The following is a 20,083-nucleotide window of genomic DNA, read 5'->3' on the forward strand; positions in this document are numbered from 1 at the left end:
GATACTTGCCTTGCCAGTAAACAAAAAGCCAAAACCAGAAGTGATGAAATTCTCTTTTCTTCTGGGATCAATTGTCATAGAGGAAGGGGAGGAACAGATGTCCCTTCTTCTCCTATGTGCTCAGCCGATCCGACTACATGCAGCGGTCCTGGGCAAGAGCACAACAATGGCAGTGGGAGGAGGGCCCTTTCCCAGCCCCATAATACTGATTAAGCGGCTGTAGAGCCACTCTCATGACCTTTACCTGAAAGCTGGTCACCGGCTGTAAAGATTGATACCAGGATCATGGCTGCAGCTGCAGCTACAGGTACGACCTAAGAGCTGGAATTGGTTAACATCACTCTGCAGATGGAAATTTGTTTCGCTGCAATTCTAGAAATCAACTGCAGTTGGCAAAAGATGCTTTTTTTTTTTTTTTTTTTTTTTCTTACCCCATATTGTGAAATAAGCGATTAACTGATTATTGTATAATATTTAAATTCTTTTTCCCCTCAGACACAGGCCTATACAGTTATGGAGATGTTCCAGATGACTATGGGGAGCTGTTTCAGTCCGGGTTTAATCCCTTCCCTCTGCACTTGGTATGTAGCAGCTCTAATATGTTCTGAATGCAATTTTCCTGTTCTTCTTGTCTATATCACATCTTCTGTCTCTGCAGTATGACAGCCAGATGGATGTGGAGTCATGTTCTGCATCCTCCTCTCTGGATGAGATCCACAGTGTGAACTTGTCAGGTGAGATTAGTTATGCAATACCATTTAGACTCCACTTGGGAGGGGGGGTCAAAGTGAGAAAATATCATGTTTTAATAAAGGACAGAATGCACCAAACATTATGGGGGAGATTTACTAAAACTGGAGCAATCAGAATCTGGTGCAGTTGTTCATAGTAGCCAGTCATCTTTTAACTTCAGCTTGTTCAATTAAGCTTTGGCAATAAAATCTGGAAGTTGATTGGTGTTTATGCAGCACTGCACCAGATTTTGCACCTTCCAGTTTTAATAAAGCAACCCCTGCTCACAGGTGTATGTGTATTGTGAAATCCAATATCTGTAGAGAGATTCATAATTTTGAGGTTTATGTAGCTTTGTTGTGCAGATATCACTCCCTATTCTACTGCTTTTGTTCAACAGCGGAACTCTGGGCTATTTTTTAGGTTCCCTTTAAATAAAAAAATAAAAAAACTCACTGCAATACTCACTTCCTTTTTTGTTACATTCCTGTAGTACCTCTCCTCTGCCACAAGATGTCCTTAGTCTTCTGGGTTAAATGATATCCAGCTCCCATGTCTTATATGCCTGAGAGGTGTTCTTTAAACCCACCCTTAGTTTGTTTTTTAAAAAAGCCGCAAGTTCGGTGCCGGGCGCGGGCACACCTTTTGGGTGCCCTGATTCCCCTACGGGATTGGCAGAGATCCCCTCCTTTTTTTTCCCCTTTTTTCTGATGCCCTATGCGGTGGTTCCCCCCCGCTGAGGTGGGCCTGGATGGTTGTGCTGTTTTGAAGTTTGACGCAGGCTCTCTCTCCCCCTGCACCCCCAGGGGGGAGGGGTGGGTCACGTGGGGCCGAATGCCTGGACCTGGGAGAGCCCCGTCTCCGCCTGCTTTGGTATGATCCGGCCCTGTCCACTACTTAGGTGATCCCGTATTACCCAGTTGGTTTCTTGATATGCATAGTTATTGTGGATTGTCAAGTTCATGCTGTTTGCTCATTTATGCACTCTTAGTGTGTTTCTGCGGTGTTATGTTATTTTATGTTTCTTGTTTCTGTGATACATTGTTTGTTACTGCACCTTTTTCTCAATAAAAATTGATTATACTAAAAAAAAAAAACCCAGCAACTTTAGTTCACCTATTAATAAAAGTGTGAGCTTAAGGCATGCAATAAAAACACAATTTATTTCAAGTATGAATTTGTGAAAAAAAAAAAATTGTATTGGAATTTTATTTACAATTCGTATAAATCTTGGAATATATATTTTTATCAGCTTCCTGTCCTTCTACTACTTTTTCAACTTGAAAATACTTGCATAGGGGGAGAGCATAGGGATAAAAAATGTTTCCAGCTGACATACAAATATGTGACCACAATGATGGCAGTATTGACATGTCATTATCTGATTTCTGTCTCTTTAGATCTCTTAGTAAAGGCAGAACCGGCTTCTCCCTTTTCTTCGTCATCATGTGACTCCTCATCCTCCTGCGATGGTCTATACACAGTGAGTACAATCCAGGCCTGCTACATGTCAACCCTGTATATCTAAAGCTGATGCAAAGGGCACAACAAAAACCTCCTTGCAGTGGTCCTCCTCCCTACTGCAAAGGTTAACGGCTTTTTTTGCCTAGGCAGATAGTGAATAATATAAATGGGGTGCAGCACTAAAGATGATTAAAAAAAGTGACAATAATGGGTAGCATAAGAGATGGAAAGAAGGAAACCCTCATTCAAATAAGCAAGTAAATACAAGTAGTAAAAAACTCCATGAAGCAGAATCCAACATTCAATAAAGAATGTTTTCCTCTGTGCTCCGTGATAGATGACAGACAGGTGTGGAAAACTGCGATGCTGATCCAGATTGGCAGCAAAAAAAAAACAAACATAATCCACAAGCCAGACAGATTATTGAAGCTGCTTACCTGATAACACTGACCAATAAATTATAGATGGTCAGAACAAGCAAGGGAATTAACCATAAGTAGTTCATGATGTTGCAACAGCACTCAAAGGTAAAAACAAGAAAAGCGCTAACATAGTGCATTATAGTATAAAATGTTTAATTGGCAAAGTAAAAGAGGCTCTTACAAGATTCCAGGATAAAAAAGCTCAGCAAGTATCCAAAAACGACATGTGCGGCATTCCTATGGGCTTCCCTCCAAGCATAGATTAAACCCACCTATCAGGGATGAACAACGTGAGGACGTCACCGTCGTAGGCCTCACTTTACGTGTTTCGTCATCGTCGGCCCATCCCCAGATGATGTAATGATGAAACGCGTAGGGTAAGTGCCTCTTTTTACTTTGTCAATTAAACTTTTTATACTATACTGCTCTATAAGGGCGCTTCTCTTGTTTTTACTTTTGAGTGCCGTTGGAACATCATTAACTAATTATGGTTTGAGGGAGACCTTAATTCCCTGTGCTTGTTCTGACCACCTATAATTTAGTCATCAGTGTTCTCTGTTAAGCAGCTTCAAAAATCTGTCTGGCTTGTGGATCATGGTTTCTTTTTGCTGCCAATCTGGATCAATACCATTGTTTTCTACACCTGTCTTGTCATCTATCGTGGATAACAGAGGAGAACATTCTGTAATGATTGGTCAGTTCTCCTTTATGAACTTTTTAAATTTTGTTTACTAATTGTATCTACTTGTTTATATGAATGAGCGTTTCATTATTTCCCTCTCTTATGCTACTTATTATTGTAACTTTTTTAATCATTCTAGCGCTGCATCCCATTTATATTATTTTTTTGGAGTTCTTTGTGTCTTGACTCTTGGTGCTGGTGGCTTTATATTTTTATTTCTTAGTGCAGTGTTTCCCCCCCACCCCCCTCTTTTTAGATAGTGAATAAGGTGATATTGTATAAGCAGGGTTCGTACGGTCATGAAAAACCTGGAAAAGTCATGGAATTTTAAAATGGCAATTTCCAGGCCTGGAAAAGTTTTGGAAAATAATTTAACCCACAAAGTTTTGGAAAAGTCATGGAAATGTGTTTCACCATCACTGTATGTTCGAATATGCAGAAAAGAGAGAAAGGCGCCTCTCAGTGTAGCAGATGTAAATAATTTTATTGACACATAGACGCTTACCTCCATGTAAGTTTTTAATATCTTCATAGCTCGGCGTCCTTCTGGGTCTGCGGTGTATCTGTCCCTGAGGCTGGCCAGCAGCCAGGAGATGACACTAGGGGAGAACCAATCAGGGGACTCAGTCAGATCGAGGCTGCGGTGAGGGCCGCACGAACGTGATGACGCGGGGGGGTGGGCATTAACCGGTTTCAGAGCACGCGTGAACCGCTCCTTCTTCAGACCCCTGAAGAAGGAGCGGTTCACGCATGCTCCGAAAACCGGTTAATGCCCCCCCCCCCCGCGTCATCACGTTTGTGCGGCCCTCCAGTGAGGTATGTGCTTCACCGCAGCCTCAATCTGACTGAGTCCCCTGATTGGTTCTCCCCTAGTGTCATCTCCCGGCTGCTGGCCAGCCTCAGGGAGGGAAACACTGTGGACCCGGAAGGACGCCGAATTATGAAGATAGATGCTTACCTCCATGTAAGTTTTTAATATGTTTCAATAAAATTATTTACATCTGCTACATTGAGTGGCGCTTTTCTCTCTTTTCCGCCTGTTCGTGGGAAAGTTGCTTCGGCCTAACAAAGAGCTACCCTCGATGTAAGCGTCGCATTTGTGCATCTGTGCCATCCATACCAGTCTGGCTGCACCTTATCTATCATGACTGCCTGAACTGAAGGTTTATCCCCAAGCAGGAGTGCCCATCAAATCTTTTTCTTTCTTTCTCCAGTGTATTTGAATATAGTTGGTTATATTATATATATTGGTTAAATTACAATCGTTACATAGACATTTCATGAAACATTAGGCCATGAATATTTACTTGAAGTCATGGAAAAGTCATAGAATTTTAATGGTAAAAATGTGTACGAACCCTGTAAGTAATAATGATGTTGCGCAGCCATATAAAATAACAAAAGTGACCATGAGTATTATTTAACATTCACCTAAATAAGACGGTATTGAAAATAGTATAGAAAACATTAATCATCCAGTGTTCATAACCACATAAGTGATAAGTGCTGGGTGTTTTGCTGAGTGATAAACAGATAATCTTCAATCATAAAAAAAAAATGCTTCCGTGATAAACTAAAGTCCACACTTCCAAGTCCACGCATTGAAGGGACCAGTACTTGACTTTGAACATCTTTGGAAGGATATGGAGAGCATTTGTAGCCAATTGTGATTTGAACACCAACTGGGATTTATCATATGGCGTATTTGATTATAAGTTAAGGTAAAACTTATGTGAGCATTAAAGTGACAAGTGGAGGTTGGAGCGACAGCAGTTTTTCACTTGGAAGTGTGGTCTTTAGTTTATCACGGAAGCATTGTTTTTTTCACAATGGATAATCTTCAATTAACTACTCGGGTATTGAGCCCTGCATTGTCAGGTGACTGAGAAGAGTGTCCTGTGCTCTCCATGTCTGGAAGTACTGGGTTTGTCTATGGTAGGAAAATAAATATTGAGGGGACTGAATGAAGGTACAGTGCATCTGGAAATTATTCACAGCGCTTCACTTTTTCCACATTTTGTTATGTTGCAGCCTTATTCCAAAATGGATTAAATTCATTATTTTCCTCAAAATTCTACAAACAATATCCCAAAATGACAACATGAAAGATGTTTGTTTAAAATCTTTTCAAATTTATTAAAATTAAAAAATGAAAAAATAAAATGTACATAAATATTCACAGCCTTTGCCATGACACCCAAAATTGAGCTCAGGTGCATCCTGTTTCCACTGATCATCCTTAAGATGTTTACAACAGGTGAACTTCAGTCAAGTTGTAGAATCTCAGTTGATTTGACATGATTTGGAAAGGCACACACCTGTCTATATTAGTTCCAACAGTTAACAGTACATGTCCGAGCACAAACCAAGCCATGGATTCCAAGAAATTGTCTGTGGACCTCTGAGACAGGATTTTATGGAGGCACAGATCTGTGGAAGGGTACATAAAAATTTCTGCAGCATCAAAGGTCCCAATGAGCACAGTGGTCTCTATCATCTGTAAATGGAAAAAATTTGGAACCACAAGGACTCCTCCTAGAGTGGGCCACCCGGCTGAACTGAGCGATCGGGGGAGAAGGGCCTTAGTCAGGGAGGTGACCAAGAACCCAATGGTCACTCTGACAGAGCTCCAGCATTTCTCCGTGGAGAGAAGAGAACCTTCCAGAAGAACAACCATCTCTGCAACACTCCACCAATCAGGCCTGTATGGTAGAGTGGACAGACGGAAGACACTCCTCAGCGAAAGGCACATGACAGGCCGCCAGGAGTTTGTCAAAAGGCACCTGAAGGATTCTCAGACCATGAGAAACAAAATTCTCTGGTCAGATGAAACAAAGCTTGAACACTTTGGCCTGAATGGCAAGCATCCTGTCTGGAGGAAACCAGGCACTGCTCAACACCTTGCTAATACTATCCCTACGGTGAAGCATGGTGGTGGCAGCATCATGCTGTGGGAATGTTTTTCAGCAGCAGGGACTGGGAGACTAGTCAGGATTGAGGGAAAGATGAATTTGGCATTGTACTGAGACATCCTTGATGAAAACCTACTCCAGAGCGCTCTGGACCTCAGACTGTGGCGAAGGTTCATCTTCCAACAGTACAGGTACCCTAAACACACAGCCAAGCTAACAAAGGAGTGGCTACAGGACAACTCTGTGAATGTCCTTGAGTGGCTCAGCCAGAGCCCAGACTTGAACCCAATTGAACATCTCTGGAGAGATCTGAAAATAGCTGTGCACCGACACTCCCCATCCAACCTGATGGAACTTGAGAGGTCCTGCAAAGAAGAATGGGAGAAACTGCCCAAAAATAGGTGTGCCAAGCTTGTAGCAACATACTCAAAAAGACTTGAGGCTGTAATTGGTGCCAAAGGTGTGTCACCAAAGTATTGTGCAAAGGCTGTGAATACTAGTTCATGGGTTTCTTTTATTTTTAATACATTTGAAAATATTTCAAACAAACTACTTTCACATTGTCATTATGGGGTATTGTTTGTAGAAATTTGAGGAAAATAATGATTTCAATCCATTTTGGAAAAAAGCTGTAACATAACAAAATGTGGAAAAAGTGAAGCGCTGTGAATACTTTCCGGATGCACTGTATATGCGCCCCCTTTACACTCACTGCTGCCTTAAATAAGGTTGTTTTTGACTGCTTTTTATACAGGGTTAAGTGGCAACTGCTTTCTGAACACAGCCTCAGTCATTTTAATTGACAGTCTAATTTGTTCCGAGAGCAGCTCCACATCACATTCTAAAGCTGGCCATACGTGGGTCAGGTTTTTTCATTCAGCCAGTGGATTGAACAAGAAAACTGACCCGATTCCCCCATCTACACATTTGATGCAGATGTGGGAATCCTCCCCACTGTGTCATTGTATTCTGACAGCAGGACTCCCCCCGCTCAAGTGATCGACATCTTATTAACAGGAACAGCCATTGATGGATTTGAATTTCAATTAATCTATGGTCATCTTAAGTTCTTTTTTTTTTTTTTTTTTACATTTGCTGAGACTGTAATGGAGCAGTTGTCCTGCCCTGGGCCTCAGTGGTCATTGGTGCTTTGCCTGAGGCTGTGTGCAGAGGGCAGCTACCATCACACTCTCAGTTCTCTTGGTTTTGATTTGCTGAGTCTGTGTTTAGTAGCTGTTATACAAGCTGAGCTCTTTTAGTTTGCCTGAAGCTGTCAGTGGCAGAATTGCTCCTGATCACAGCCTCAGCTCTTGGTTTACATTTACAGAGATTGTGGCTGGGAGTCGTTCTCCTGCACACAGCCTCAGCTCTTGGTTTACATTTACAGAGATTGTGGCTGGAAGTCGTTCTCCTGCACACAGCCTCAGCTATTGGTTTATATTTACAGAGATTGTGGCTGGGAGTCGTTCTCCTGCACACAACCTCAGCTATTGGTTTACATTTACAGAGATTGTGGCTGGGAGTCGTTCTCCTGATCACAGCCTCAGCTGTTGGTTTACGTTTACAGAGATTGTGGCTGGGAGTCGTTCTCCTGATCACAGCCTCAGCTGTTGGTTTACATTTACAGAGATTGTGGCTGGGAGTCGTTCTCCTGCACACAGCCTCAGCTATTGGTTTACATTTACAGAGATTGTGGCTGGAAGTCGTTCTCCTGATCAAAGCCTCAGCTGTTGGTTTACGTTTACAGAGATTGTGGCTGGAAGTCGTTCTCCTGATCACAGCCTCAGCTGTTGGTTTACGTTTACAGAGATTGTGGCTGGGAGTCGTTCTCCTGCACACAGCCTCAGCTATTGGTTTACATTTACAGAGATTGTGGCTGGAAGTCGTTCTCCTGATCACAGCCTCAGCTGTTGGTTTACGTTTACAGAGATTGTGGCTGGAAGTCGTTCTCCTGATCACAGCCTCAGCTGTTGGTTTACGTTTACAGAGATTGTGGCTGGGAGTCGTTCTCCTGCACACAGCCTCAACTATTGGTTTACATTTACAGAGATTGTGGCTGGGAGTCGTTCTCCTGATCACAGCCTCAGCTATTGGTTTACATTTACAGAGATTGTGGCTGGGAGTCGTTCTCCTGCACACAGCCTCAGCTATTGGTTTACATTTACAGAGATTGTGGCTGGGAGTCGTTCTCCTGCACACAGCCTCAGCTATTGGTCTACATTTACAGAGATTGTGGCTGGGAGTCGTTCTCCTGATCACAGCCTCAGCTATTGGTTTACATTTACAGAGATTGTGGCTGGGAGTCGTTCTCCTGCACACAGCCTCAGCTATTGGTCTACATTTACAGAGATTGTGTCTGGGAGTCGTTCTCCTGATCACAGCCTCAGCTATTGGTTTACATTTACAGAGATTGTGGCTGGAAGTCGTTCTCCTGCACACAGCCTCAGCTATTGGTTTACATTTACAGAGATTGTGGCTAGGAGTCGTTCTCCTGCACACAGCCTCAGCTATTGGATTATATTTACAGAGATTGTGGCTGGGAGTCGTTCTCCTGCACACAGCCTCAGCTATTGGTTTACATTTACAGAGATTGTGGCTGGAAGTCGTTCTCCTGATCACAGCCTCAGCTGTTGGTTTACGTTTACAGAGATTGTGGCTGGGAGTCGTTCTCCTGATCACAGCCTCAGCTATTGGTTTACATTTACAGAGATTGTGGCTGGGAGTCGTTCTCCTGCACACAGCCTCAGCTATTGGTCTACATTTACAGAGATTGTGTCTGGGAGTCGTTCTCCTGATCACAGCCTCAGCTATTGGTTTACATTTACAGAGATTGTGGCTGGAAGTCGTTCTCCTGCACACAGCCTCAGCTATTGGTTTACATTTACAGAGATTGTGGCTAGGAGTCGTTCTCCTGCACACAGCCTCAGCTATTGGATTATATTTACAGAGATTGTGGCTGGGAGTCGTTCTCCTGATCACAGCCTCAGCTCTTGGTTTACATTTACAGAGATTGTGGCTGGGAGTCGTTCTCCTGATCACAGCCTCAGCTGTTGGTTTACGTTTACAGAGATTGTGGCTGGGAGTCGTTCTCCTGATCTCAGCTTCAGCTGTTGGTTTACGTTTACAGAGATTGTGGCTGGGAGTCATTCTCCTGCACACAGCCTCAGCTATTGGTCTACATTTACAGAGATTGTGGCTGGGAGTCGTTCTCCTGCACACAGCCTCAGCTATTGGTTTACATTTACAGAGATTGTGGCTGGGAGTCGTTCTCCTGCACACAGCCTCAGCTATTGGTCTACATTTACAGAGATTGTGGCTGGGAGTCGTTCTCCTGATCACAGCCTCAGCTATTGGTTTACATTTACAGAGATTGTGGCTGGGAGTCGTTCTCCTGCACACAGCCTCAGCTATTGGTCTACATTTACAGAGATTGTGTCTGGGAGTCGTTCTGATCACAGCCTCAGCTATTGGTTTACATTTACAGAGATTGTGGCTGGGAGTCGTTCTCCTGCACACAGCCTCAGCTATTGGTTTACATTTACAGAGATTGTGGCTGGGAGTCGTTCTCCTGCACACAGCCTCAGCTATTGGATTATATTTACAGAGATTGTGGCTGGGAGTCGTTCTCCTGCACACAGCCTCAGCTATTGGTTTACATTTACAGAGATTGTGGCTGGGAGTCGTTCTCCTGATCACAGCCTCAGCTGTTGGTTTACGTTTACAGAGATTGTGGCTGGGAGTCGTTCTCCTGATCACAGCCTCAGCTCTTGGTTTACATTTACAGAGATTGTGGCTGGGAGTCGTTCTCCTGATCACAGCCTCAGCTGTTGGTTTACGTTTACAGAGATTGTGGCTGGGAGTCGTTCTCCTGATCTCAGCTTCAGCTGTTGGTTTACGTTTACAGAGATTGTGGCTGGGAGTCATTCTCCTGCACACAGCCTCAGCTATTGGTCTACATTTACAGAGATTGTGGCTGGGAGTCGTTCTCCTGATCACAGCCTCAGCTATTGGTTTACATTTACAGAGATTGTGGCTGAGAGTCGTTCTCCTGCACACAGCCTCAGCTATTGGTCTACATTTACAGAGATTGTGTCTGGGAGTCGTTCTCCTGATCACAGCCTCAGCTATTGGTTTACATTTACAGAGATTGTGGCTGGGAGTCGTTCTCCTGCACACAGCCTCAGCTATTGGTTTACATTTACAGAGATTGTGGCTGGGAGTTGTTCTCCATCACACAGCCTCAGCTATTGGTTTACATTTACAGAGATTGTGGCTGGGAGTCGTTCTCCTGCACACAGCCTCAGCTATTGGTTTACATTTACAGAGATTGTGGCTGGGAGTCGTTCTCCTGCACACAGCCTCAGCTATTGGTTTACATTTACAGAGATTGTGGCTGGGAGTCGTTCTCCTGATCACAGCCTCAGCTATTGGTTTACATTTACAGAGATTGTGGCTGGGAGTCATTCTCCTGCACACAGCATCAGCTATTGGTTTACATTTACAGAGATTGTGGCTGGGAGTCGTTCTCCTGCACACAGCCTCAGCTATTGGTTTACATTTACAGAGATTGTGGCTGGGAGTCGTTCTCCTGATCACAGCCTCAGCTCTTGGTTTACATTTACAGAGATTGTGGCTGGGAGTCGTTCTCCTGAACACAGCCTCAGCTATTGGTTTACATTTACAGAGATTGTGGCTGGGAGTCGTTCTCCTGATCACAGCCTCAGCTGTTGGTTTACATTTACAGAGATTGTGGATGGGAGTCGTTCAACACACCCAGAGTTGGCAATTTTTTTTCTACTGCCTCAAACTATTAATTAAATAATTGAACAGGGAGAAATAGGATGCAAACATCACTACTGTAACTATAAATTTATATATAAAAATATGATGTTTGGTTTAATGACATGGTCTCTTTTGTGTCTCTCTATCAGCCTATAATAAAAACATAGGCTATAAATGTATTATTATCCAGGATTTATATAGAGCCAACAGTTTGTGCAGTTCTTTATAAAATGAAAGCAGACAGTATAGTCTTACAATTCAATGTAAGAGGAATTTTTTAAAAACAGCATAACCCAAAAATCATTTAGAAAGCCAAATTCCTAGAGTTGTAATCAAGTTAATAAACGCAAACTGATGCTGGTCACAAAAGGTATAATAGGCATTTTAACCACTTCCCGCCCGCCCTATAGACAAATGACGGCGGGAATGTGGTTGTGTTATCCTGACCGGACGTCATATGACGGCGGCAGGATAATACAGCTCTGGGCGCCCCCCGGGGGCGCGCAGAGCTGCGATCGGTGATGCGAAGTGTCAGTCTGACACCCTGCATCTCCGATCTCGGTAAAGAGCCTCTGACGGAGGCTCTTTACCATGTGATCAATCACGGCTGGTCATATAGTAAATAGGAACAGCCGTTGATCGGCTCTCCTTAGTTCGTGCCTGACAGGCACGAGTAAAGGAGCGCCGATCGGTGGCTCCCCTGACAGGGGGGGGGGGTCGGCACTGGTAATCAGATCATTGATTACCAGTGCAGACCCTCGGGGGGGGGTGCCACTAGATCCACCAGGGATGCCCACTATGACCCCAGGGATGCCCACTATGACCCCAGGGATGCCCACTATGGCCACCAGGGATGGCAATCAGGGCTCAGGGAGCCCCCCATTGCCCTCCCCATCAGTGCTGCCCACCAGTGCCCTCCCTATCAGTGCTGCCCACAAGTGCCCATCATTGCCATCCTTTAGTGTCGCCCACCAGTGCCCATTATTGCCCACCGGTGCCGCCTCTCAGTGCCCATTAGTGCCCATCAGTGCCGCCCATCAGTGCCCACCAGCGCCGCCTATCAGTGCCCGTCAGTGCCACCTATCAGTGCCCGTCAGTGCCACCTATCAGTGTCCAATGCCGCCTATCAGTGCCCAGCAGTGCCGCCTATCAGTGCCCACCAATGCTGCATATCAGTGCTACCTATCAGTGCCGCCTATCAGTGCCACCCCATCAGTGCCTCCTCATCAGTGCCTGTCAGTGCAGTCTCATCAGTGCTCATCAGTGCAGGAAAAAACGTATTTATTTACAAAATTGTATAACATAAACAAAAAAACTTTTTTTTTTTTTTTTCAAACTTTTCGGTCTTTTTTTATTTGTTTAGCAAAAAGGAAAAACCCCAGAGGTGATCAAATACCACCAAAAGAAAGCTTTATTTGTGGGGGGAAAATGACATAAATTTGGTGTAGGTACAGTGTTGCATGACCGCACAATTGTCATTCAAAATGCAACAGCGCTAAAAGGGGAAAATTGGCCTGGGCGGGAAGGGAGGGAAGTGCCCTGTATTAAAGTGGTTAATAATACACCCGGATCTTGATCTGCTCCCGTGTCAAACTAACCTTTTCTTTAGTTTTAAACACATACAATTGTTTGTGGTTCACAGTCACAAGTGACCTTGTATTCTAGTACTGGCTTATTATAATTACTTTTCATTATTAGTGAAAACGCTGCGCTATACCTTTAAAGAAAAATCCTAGCTGCCAGCACCAAATTACTGTATCATCAAACAGTATTATAAATACTCCCTACTCTTCTTATAATATTAAAGCGTTTGTTACCACAACACTTCATATTCCTGATATATAAGGGTAATAAGTGAGGCGCTACTACCGATATGCACACAGTCAGAATATTAAATATGAAGTAATTGATAGCAAATATTGTGCTTTATTAATTTAAACTAAAAAGTGCAATTCATATGAAATTATTCTCAAGAAGATTGTGCTTGGATATTATAAATATAAATATAAAGTGCATTTAGATCTTCCTGAAATAAAGGGCAAAATGTAAATATTCACAAAATATTAGTGCTAGAATATTATAACTATAAAGTACATAAGTATACAAGTGATCTCAAATGAAAGTGCAACAATTGCTTCATGCACAACTAAGTGCTACTTTTGAAAAGTGATTTAGTGTAAAATGTCTCTTTAAAAATTTTTAGACAAGTGGTAGGTAGTTCATAAGTTCCATTCAAAACGATTTTTCCCGAGTGATAATACCTCTGTGCTTGGTGTAACTTATTCCGCCACCTAGTTCAAAATTGGCCACTCACCAAATGCACTCAGGCCACTAGGACCTATTGTGCTTGTAGTATCCCTCTAGCTGGAAGGAAACTCCACAAGTGGTAGCCGGGACCCCATTCAGGGGGAATCGCAATCCAATATGAAGTTCTCTCAAAAAAATGATAATAAAATCTTCATTGTGCAATGCTCTTTATTTAAAACTTCAATAACAAATTAAAATGCAATACATTCACATTTTAGGGTGCCTCCAGTGGCACTCTCTGCATCCATTTAGCGATAAAATTTGGAATTGCCGCTCTGCAATAGCGTTGCTTCCACCTGTGCTGATATTGCTTCCTTTTTGTGAAATCCCCGGTGTTCCTGTCAGTTCCTCTGCTTTCCTATTAAAATTGTCCACACTAAAGGCTTGTACACACTTGACGGAAATCGGACAAAATATCCTCAGATTTTTCTCTCTCTTGCTCAGCGTTCATAACCATTTTTAGTTTACAGTGTATAAATGTTCAAGAAATTTCTCGTCCAATTTTTTTTTTTTTTTTTTTGGGACATTTGTTCCTAGACTTCCGGGTCGTCAGCAACTTCAGATCATGCGCGGTCTTTCGTATCCGTATTTTTCACAGACGTACTGCATACGTTAAACGAAAATTGGTCGTCTGGGGGACAGACAATAAAAATTTTGGTGTTTGTCCCTCCGTTTTTTTCCGTTGAAAATATCGGCATCGGCTGCTGAAAGTTGTGTACACACTAGCCGAAAATCGTACGATTTTACCTCGGACGGGAATTTTCGGCAGATTTTCTACTAGTGTGTACCCCACTTAAGCAGGAAAGCACAGCATGATCAGTTATCTCGCTATGCTGGGAACTCCATGTACTCTCCTCCAAAGATCAATCGACTTGTCCTGACATGCCCCCACTGCACAGCCATTCACTAGGAAGCTCCGTGTATTGCTACTTCTCCTCCTTCCCCCAGCACTTATGCAGCTGAGAACAGATGAATGTGATTCATTATAAAAAAGGAAAAAAATGTATTTATAATTTTTTTTTTTTTTAATCTATACAAAATGTTTTTCCTTTTTTTTTTCTATTTTAACCACTTTACCACCGGAGGATTTTGCTGTCTTACGTCCAGGCCACTTTTTGCAGTTCGGCACTGTGAGACTTTAACTGACAATTGCGCGGTCGTGCAACGCCGTACCCAAACAAAATTTACGTCCTTTTTTTCCCACAAACAGAGCTTTCTTTTGGTGGTATTTGATCACCTGTGCGATTTTTACTTTTTGCGCTATAAACAAAAAAAAGCGTAAGTTTTGAAAAAATAACAATATTTTTCAAATTTTTTTTATATGAAATTCCCCCCCAAAAAATGTAAAAATGAAATTTTTTTTTTAATTTTTGGCCAATTTGTTTTCTGCTACCTATGTTTGGTGAAAAAAAAATCACAATAAGCGTATTTTGATTGGTTTGCGCAAAAGTTATTGCGTTTACTAACTAAGGGAAAGATTTCTGTCATTTTTGGTATTTTTTGGCGGCGATCTGCGATTTTTTTTTTTTTTTTTTTTTTTTTTTTTTTTGCGGGACTGCGACATTGCGGCGGACAGATCGGACCCTTGACTGACATTTTTGACACTTTTGGGGATACCAGTGACATTACTACAGTAATCAGTGCTATAAATATGCACTGTTACTGTAAAAATGACACTGGCAGGGAAAGGGTTAATTTGTATCGGTGATCAAGGGGTTAATGTATGCCTGGTGCTTACTAACGTGTGTGGGGGGAGGTGACTGAGTGACACAGGGATAGATCGCAGGTTCAGCTATTCTGATCCCTGCAATCTGTCACTGTCTGTCACTTGGGAGATCCGCCCGCTTTGTTTACACAAGCGGGCGGATCTCCAAACACGATTCCCCGACGATCGGGGAAGAGCAGCGGCGATCGCCGCCGCTCCTCCCCTGGCCTGACTCCCGCTGTGACTGAATACAGCGGGAGCGAGCCTCCGGCGGCGCGCGAGCGCCGCCCACAAGGGGAGGAGTCCAGCGACGTAAGTCTACGTCGCTGGACGGGAACTAACCACTTTGCCGCAGTAGAGCTCGAGTGAGCGGTCGGCAAGTGGTTAAACTGAATAGGTTGTTTTACAAGGTAATCCTTTACAATCACTTTAACTTGCTCACTATGCCATTAATCTTCTACTAGCTATTGCGGCCAAAGCAATGCATAATGTGATGGGAAGTAGTCTCTTATACAGTGAAAATGTTTAATTCACCTTTTATAGTCGCACATCTTAAAGTACCGTATAACCAATGGCCAAACGTTTTTATTTTTTGATAGAATGAAGATGGATTAGAACCTATGTCAGGTTTTTATTGCTTTCTGTGCTTCCATTAGGGAGATTCGGCCTCTCTATTTGTCCTGTTTAACATTATCACTAAAAGTGAAATTAAAGAAAATCCCAATTTTTGGGTTGTCCCAGAAAAGTGATGGAGTGGAAATCTTCCAATGGGGGCACTAGTTCTGGTGGACTAGAATTAAGACATTCCATTAATTTTCAGGGATTTCCTCTCACTGTTTGGTTATGGAAGAGGAAGTGAAGGGAAATCTCCGAAATGGTTCACAGATGGCAGAAAAAATCTGACAGAGGTTATAACCCTCCCTTACTCTATCCAAAATGGGAAAAAAAACGTTGCTTTTAGTGCTGCTTTAATAGATGCACTTTACACTTTTTGGACCTGGACTGTAAAGTTGTTTGTAAAGGCAGAAGGTTTTTTTTTTTTTACCTTGAAGGAGAAGTACAGCCAAAGCTTGTTTGGCTGTACTTCTCCTATGGATCACAGGAGTGCAGTTCTTTTTGCACTCCTGTTCCCCCATGAGGTTACAGAATCCATCTAGGCTCTGTGTCATCACAAACACGGAGTCGGTATCCACCTCGATCCCTGGACCGACACCTGGCTCAGTCTCTCAGTGAGCCGCTGAGACCCTGAGCCGGCCGCTCCCGTCCCCTCCACAGCCCAGTGCTCCAGTGAGCAAGGAGGGGGCAGAGCAGAGAGCTGTGACTTGGCCGCGCCCCCTCTCGCTCCTCATTGGCTCACTGGCCATTGCCTCCCGCTGCTGTCTCAGCCAATTAAGAGGGAGTGTCCCCTGAGAGCCGTGGCTCTTGTGCACAGCGTTAGAGGAAAATCGGGCTCAGATAAGTATTAGGGAGGGCTTGGGGGGTTGCTGCACAGAGGAGGTTTTTTTAACCTTCATGCATAGAATTGATGAAGGTAAAAACCTTGAGCCTTTACAACCACTTTATTGCAGAGAATGCACTAAGGTACAAAATCGTATCCTCTTGGTACCTGCGGCACACAAATATGCAGCCTCTTGGCATGTGGACCTTGGCATACTACATTGCCAACACAGCCGTGTCAAGAGCGCGTGCCCTGCGTGCACCCGGCACATTTACTGGCAGCTAACGGAAAGCTCACAGCGGTCACATGATCATAGACCCTGCCCCGCCTCCCGGCATCTAAAAGCCCTTAAAGGCCCGGGAAGCGCAAGCGCCAAAGTGTTAAGGTTTAGAATCATTTTAATTGCAGATGTTTGTCATTAAATTACATGGGAGTTTAAAGAGAGCGCATAGAAAACATGTGTAAATGTGCTTGGAAGAACTCATCATATATTTAAAGGGTAACTCCACTTTCGTAGGGAAAAAAATAGCAAATAAAGAAAAAACAATATAGCATACACAATTGTGACGCAAATCATATTGTGGTTGAATGTTTTTAAAAATTACCTTTCCTTTTCAATCTGAAGCCGCTGTCATTTTCTGAAAATGTAATGCAATATGGCTACCTGAAGCTGTTCTGTACACAGAATGTATACTGACCACACCCCAGAAACATAATTTCCTGCTTGTGTGATTGGCTCACCAATTTTCCCAGAAGTCTGCCTCAGATACAAGTCTGATTTCTGGCATCCCCTGTCATGTTTGTTAAGATACTCCCAATAGGAACATGTCTAAAGTTATGCAGGCCCAGCAGATTTACTCATTACAGCCCTGCAGCTGCCACAGGTGTTAGATCATTATGAAACCACTCCCATTAGACCCACTCAGCACAAAGGAACAAACAGGGATTTCTTCAGAATAACAAATGGTAGAAATCTGCAACAAAGGTTGTTAAAATCCCTATATAGTAATACCACAAAACAACCGATAAATATGTATATGTTGATGTGATCCTCTGCGCTCAAGGACTATTTACCTAGTGTAATAATGCTGCTACTTCAAAAAGGCAAGAATATACAAATTAAAATTCATCACAGAAAAAACGGAGTGTTTTCCTTAGAATTTCAGTAGCGCAAGGATGGTGTTACCCTTCTATCATACAGTGCAAATAAGCAAAAAGTGCATAAATTGCATGCATAAAAAACAAAACAAATTAGAGTCCTTCAAAAGGTCCTTTGTTCAGTGCCAGAGCAATACACAGTCTTTTGATGAAGGATCTTTCGGTGTCAGTTATAGGAACCACCATAAAAAGTCACCACCACCAGTGCTGGGAGAATTAGCCAAAATGCAGACTCACCAGAAAACCATGCCTAACCACTCTCATGGAATAGGCCAATACAGCATGAATATATCAAAGCTTATTCCTGGTATCTGATGCTGCTGCACACCTCCTCCTCTCATTCACAATGTGTGGAAGACAAAAACAAAAAGCACCTCCATAGCGTGATAACGTTTATAAAATAGATTTATTAAACCAAAATATCACACTCACTTGTTTACAAACTGGTAAAAGCAATGCTCAAAATATATAGTTGGATGGCCGTGCTGTATAGCCATGCCCCCGGGACGAAGTCGGAAATGACGAAACGCGTCGGGCGTGGCTATACGGCGTCCACTAAAGATTGAATGTAAGACGGGAGAGGAGCTTCTGGAGTTCTGTGTATGCAGCGCGAGCCGCGGATCGTACATTCAGGCTGTCAGACCCCTATCCAGTCTATTTTGAGCATTGCTTTTACCAGTTTGTAAATAAGTGAGTGTGATTATTTTGGTTTAATAAATCTATTTTATACTGGTGGTGGTGACTTTCTATGGTGGTTCCTATAACTGACACCGAAAGATCCTTCATCAAAAGACTGTGTATTGCTCTGGCACTGAACAAAGGACCTTTTGAAGGACTCTAATTTGTTTTGTTTTATGTTATTTATTCATGCAATTTATGCACTTTTTGCTTATTTGCACTGTATGACAGGAGGGTAACACCATCCTTGCACTACTGAAATTCTAAGGAAAACACTCAGTTTTTTCTGTGATGAATTATAATTTGTATGTTAAAATCCCTGCAATGTACAGAGATCACCCAGAGGGAAATGTTTTTTTTCTCAACAAAAGTGAAGTTACGGTTTAATAGAATATATGCATTCATACCTGTCTAGTGTCCTGTGGTCTCCTATCTTCTGCTTTCCTGATATTGAACACTTACTCATTGTTAACGCTGTTGCTTGTCTCTGTTACACAGCCATCCTTAGGAGGGGCCGGGACCTCTGTAAAAGTAGAGCTGCCACCATCACCTTCATGTCCGACCTTGGAGGCACCTACCACCGCCTGCGGCACATTACAAATAACTCTTCTCCCCGTGTCCCCAGCCACAGGTGAGGGTCTGTCTGTTTGTTGTTGTACTACTGGGAATGAGAATGTGCTCTGATCAAGCCTATTTATCTCCAGCAACTAAAACTAACCTATACGTCTTAGCAACGTATGTAGTGTTCAGGAGGAAGAGATGCATTATATATAGATTAGTAGATGTTTGTGCAGCTTACATGAAGGTTCTTTTGACCATAATAATCTGTTGTTCAAATCTCAGCTTCAGCCGGATGTCTACCTAAATCCACCAGTTTCCTGTCTAAGAAACCAGCATTACAACCCAGACCTGCTCCAGGCACTAAACCAGCCCCTGCCTCAAGCTCTGCATCCCACGCCATCATCCTGCACCCGGTGACCAGCTCCCCTCCAGCAAAACCAACTCTCACAGGTATGCTCTTCCCTTTTTAGATGTCAGCTTCTTGCACCTCATTTATAAGAGCAAAACCCCAGGCACATCTAAGTGCACAGTTGTTTTACTTGCCAACGTATTTTCTAGCCTATTGTGTAGTGATTTGTAGACATTTTCCACACCCCACAGCCAGACTGGTAAAACTTGTAGTCTCTCAAAAGAATAATCATCCTTCGGTAACCCAGTAAGCAGCATTGTGATCTGACCAGAAAGGTGTGCGTATAACAAGACTCTCTGGATAGAATTATAAATCCTTTTGACAGGTAAAACAGCATGCATACTTGTAGAAAAATATCTGGGATCTAATGGCCATCATCTATAATTGCATAAGTTAAAGAAAAAGGAATTGGAATTTTAAGGCCACAAAAGGAGGGATGATTACAATTGTATAAAAAATATTTTCTCTTACGTCCTCTGACAGTCGCCGCCGATCCATATAAGCCTTCACTATTGGGTAATGGTGCCCTCTGCAGGAGTAAGCTAGGCAGATAGAAATGTTAATACAAAACTTTTCTATACTTAGACACACCTCTAGGGGGCAGTCCCCAGCCATTATCCCTGATCCAGTCACAACTGGTCCTCAGTTTTATGCTGTCTAGCGTAGGAGTAGGCTAGCTTTTCTAGCCGGGACCTAGTGTCTCGGTTTTTCTTTCTGTTTTTTTCTTTTTTTGCATCACCCCTCACACCTGCACTGCTTTGGGACGTCCCAATAGTGAAGGCTTATATGGATCGGCGGCGACTGTCAGAGGACGTAAGAGAAAATATAATTTT

General features: G+C 43.0%; 1 protein-coding gene across 2 annotated transcripts in view; it reads left to right on the forward strand.

The window, feature by feature from the left end:
- Positions 1–20,083, forward strand: part of ATF6B (activating transcription factor 6 beta) — a 105,583-nt gene that overhangs the window by 25,470 nt on the left and 60,030 nt on the right. For both annotated transcript variants that reach the window (XM_082263704.1, XM_082263705.1), the window contains exons 3-7: positions 496–581; positions 659–734; positions 2,133–2,215; positions 18,779–18,911; positions 19,124–19,291. In XM_082263704.1, the coding sequence (XP_082119830.1) occupies positions 496–581; positions 659–734; positions 2,133–2,215; positions 18,779–18,911; positions 19,124–19,291 (546 nt within the window). The remainder of the gene's footprint in view (positions 1–495; positions 582–658; positions 735–2,132; positions 2,216–18,778; positions 18,912–19,123; positions 19,292–20,083) is intronic.

This window comes from Pelophylax lessonae (assembly GCF_965119305.1).
Source record: "Pelophylax lessonae genome assembly, chromosome: 7".
Classification (NCBI taxonomy): Eukaryota; Metazoa; Chordata; class Amphibia; order Anura; family Ranidae; genus Pelophylax; species Pelophylax lessonae.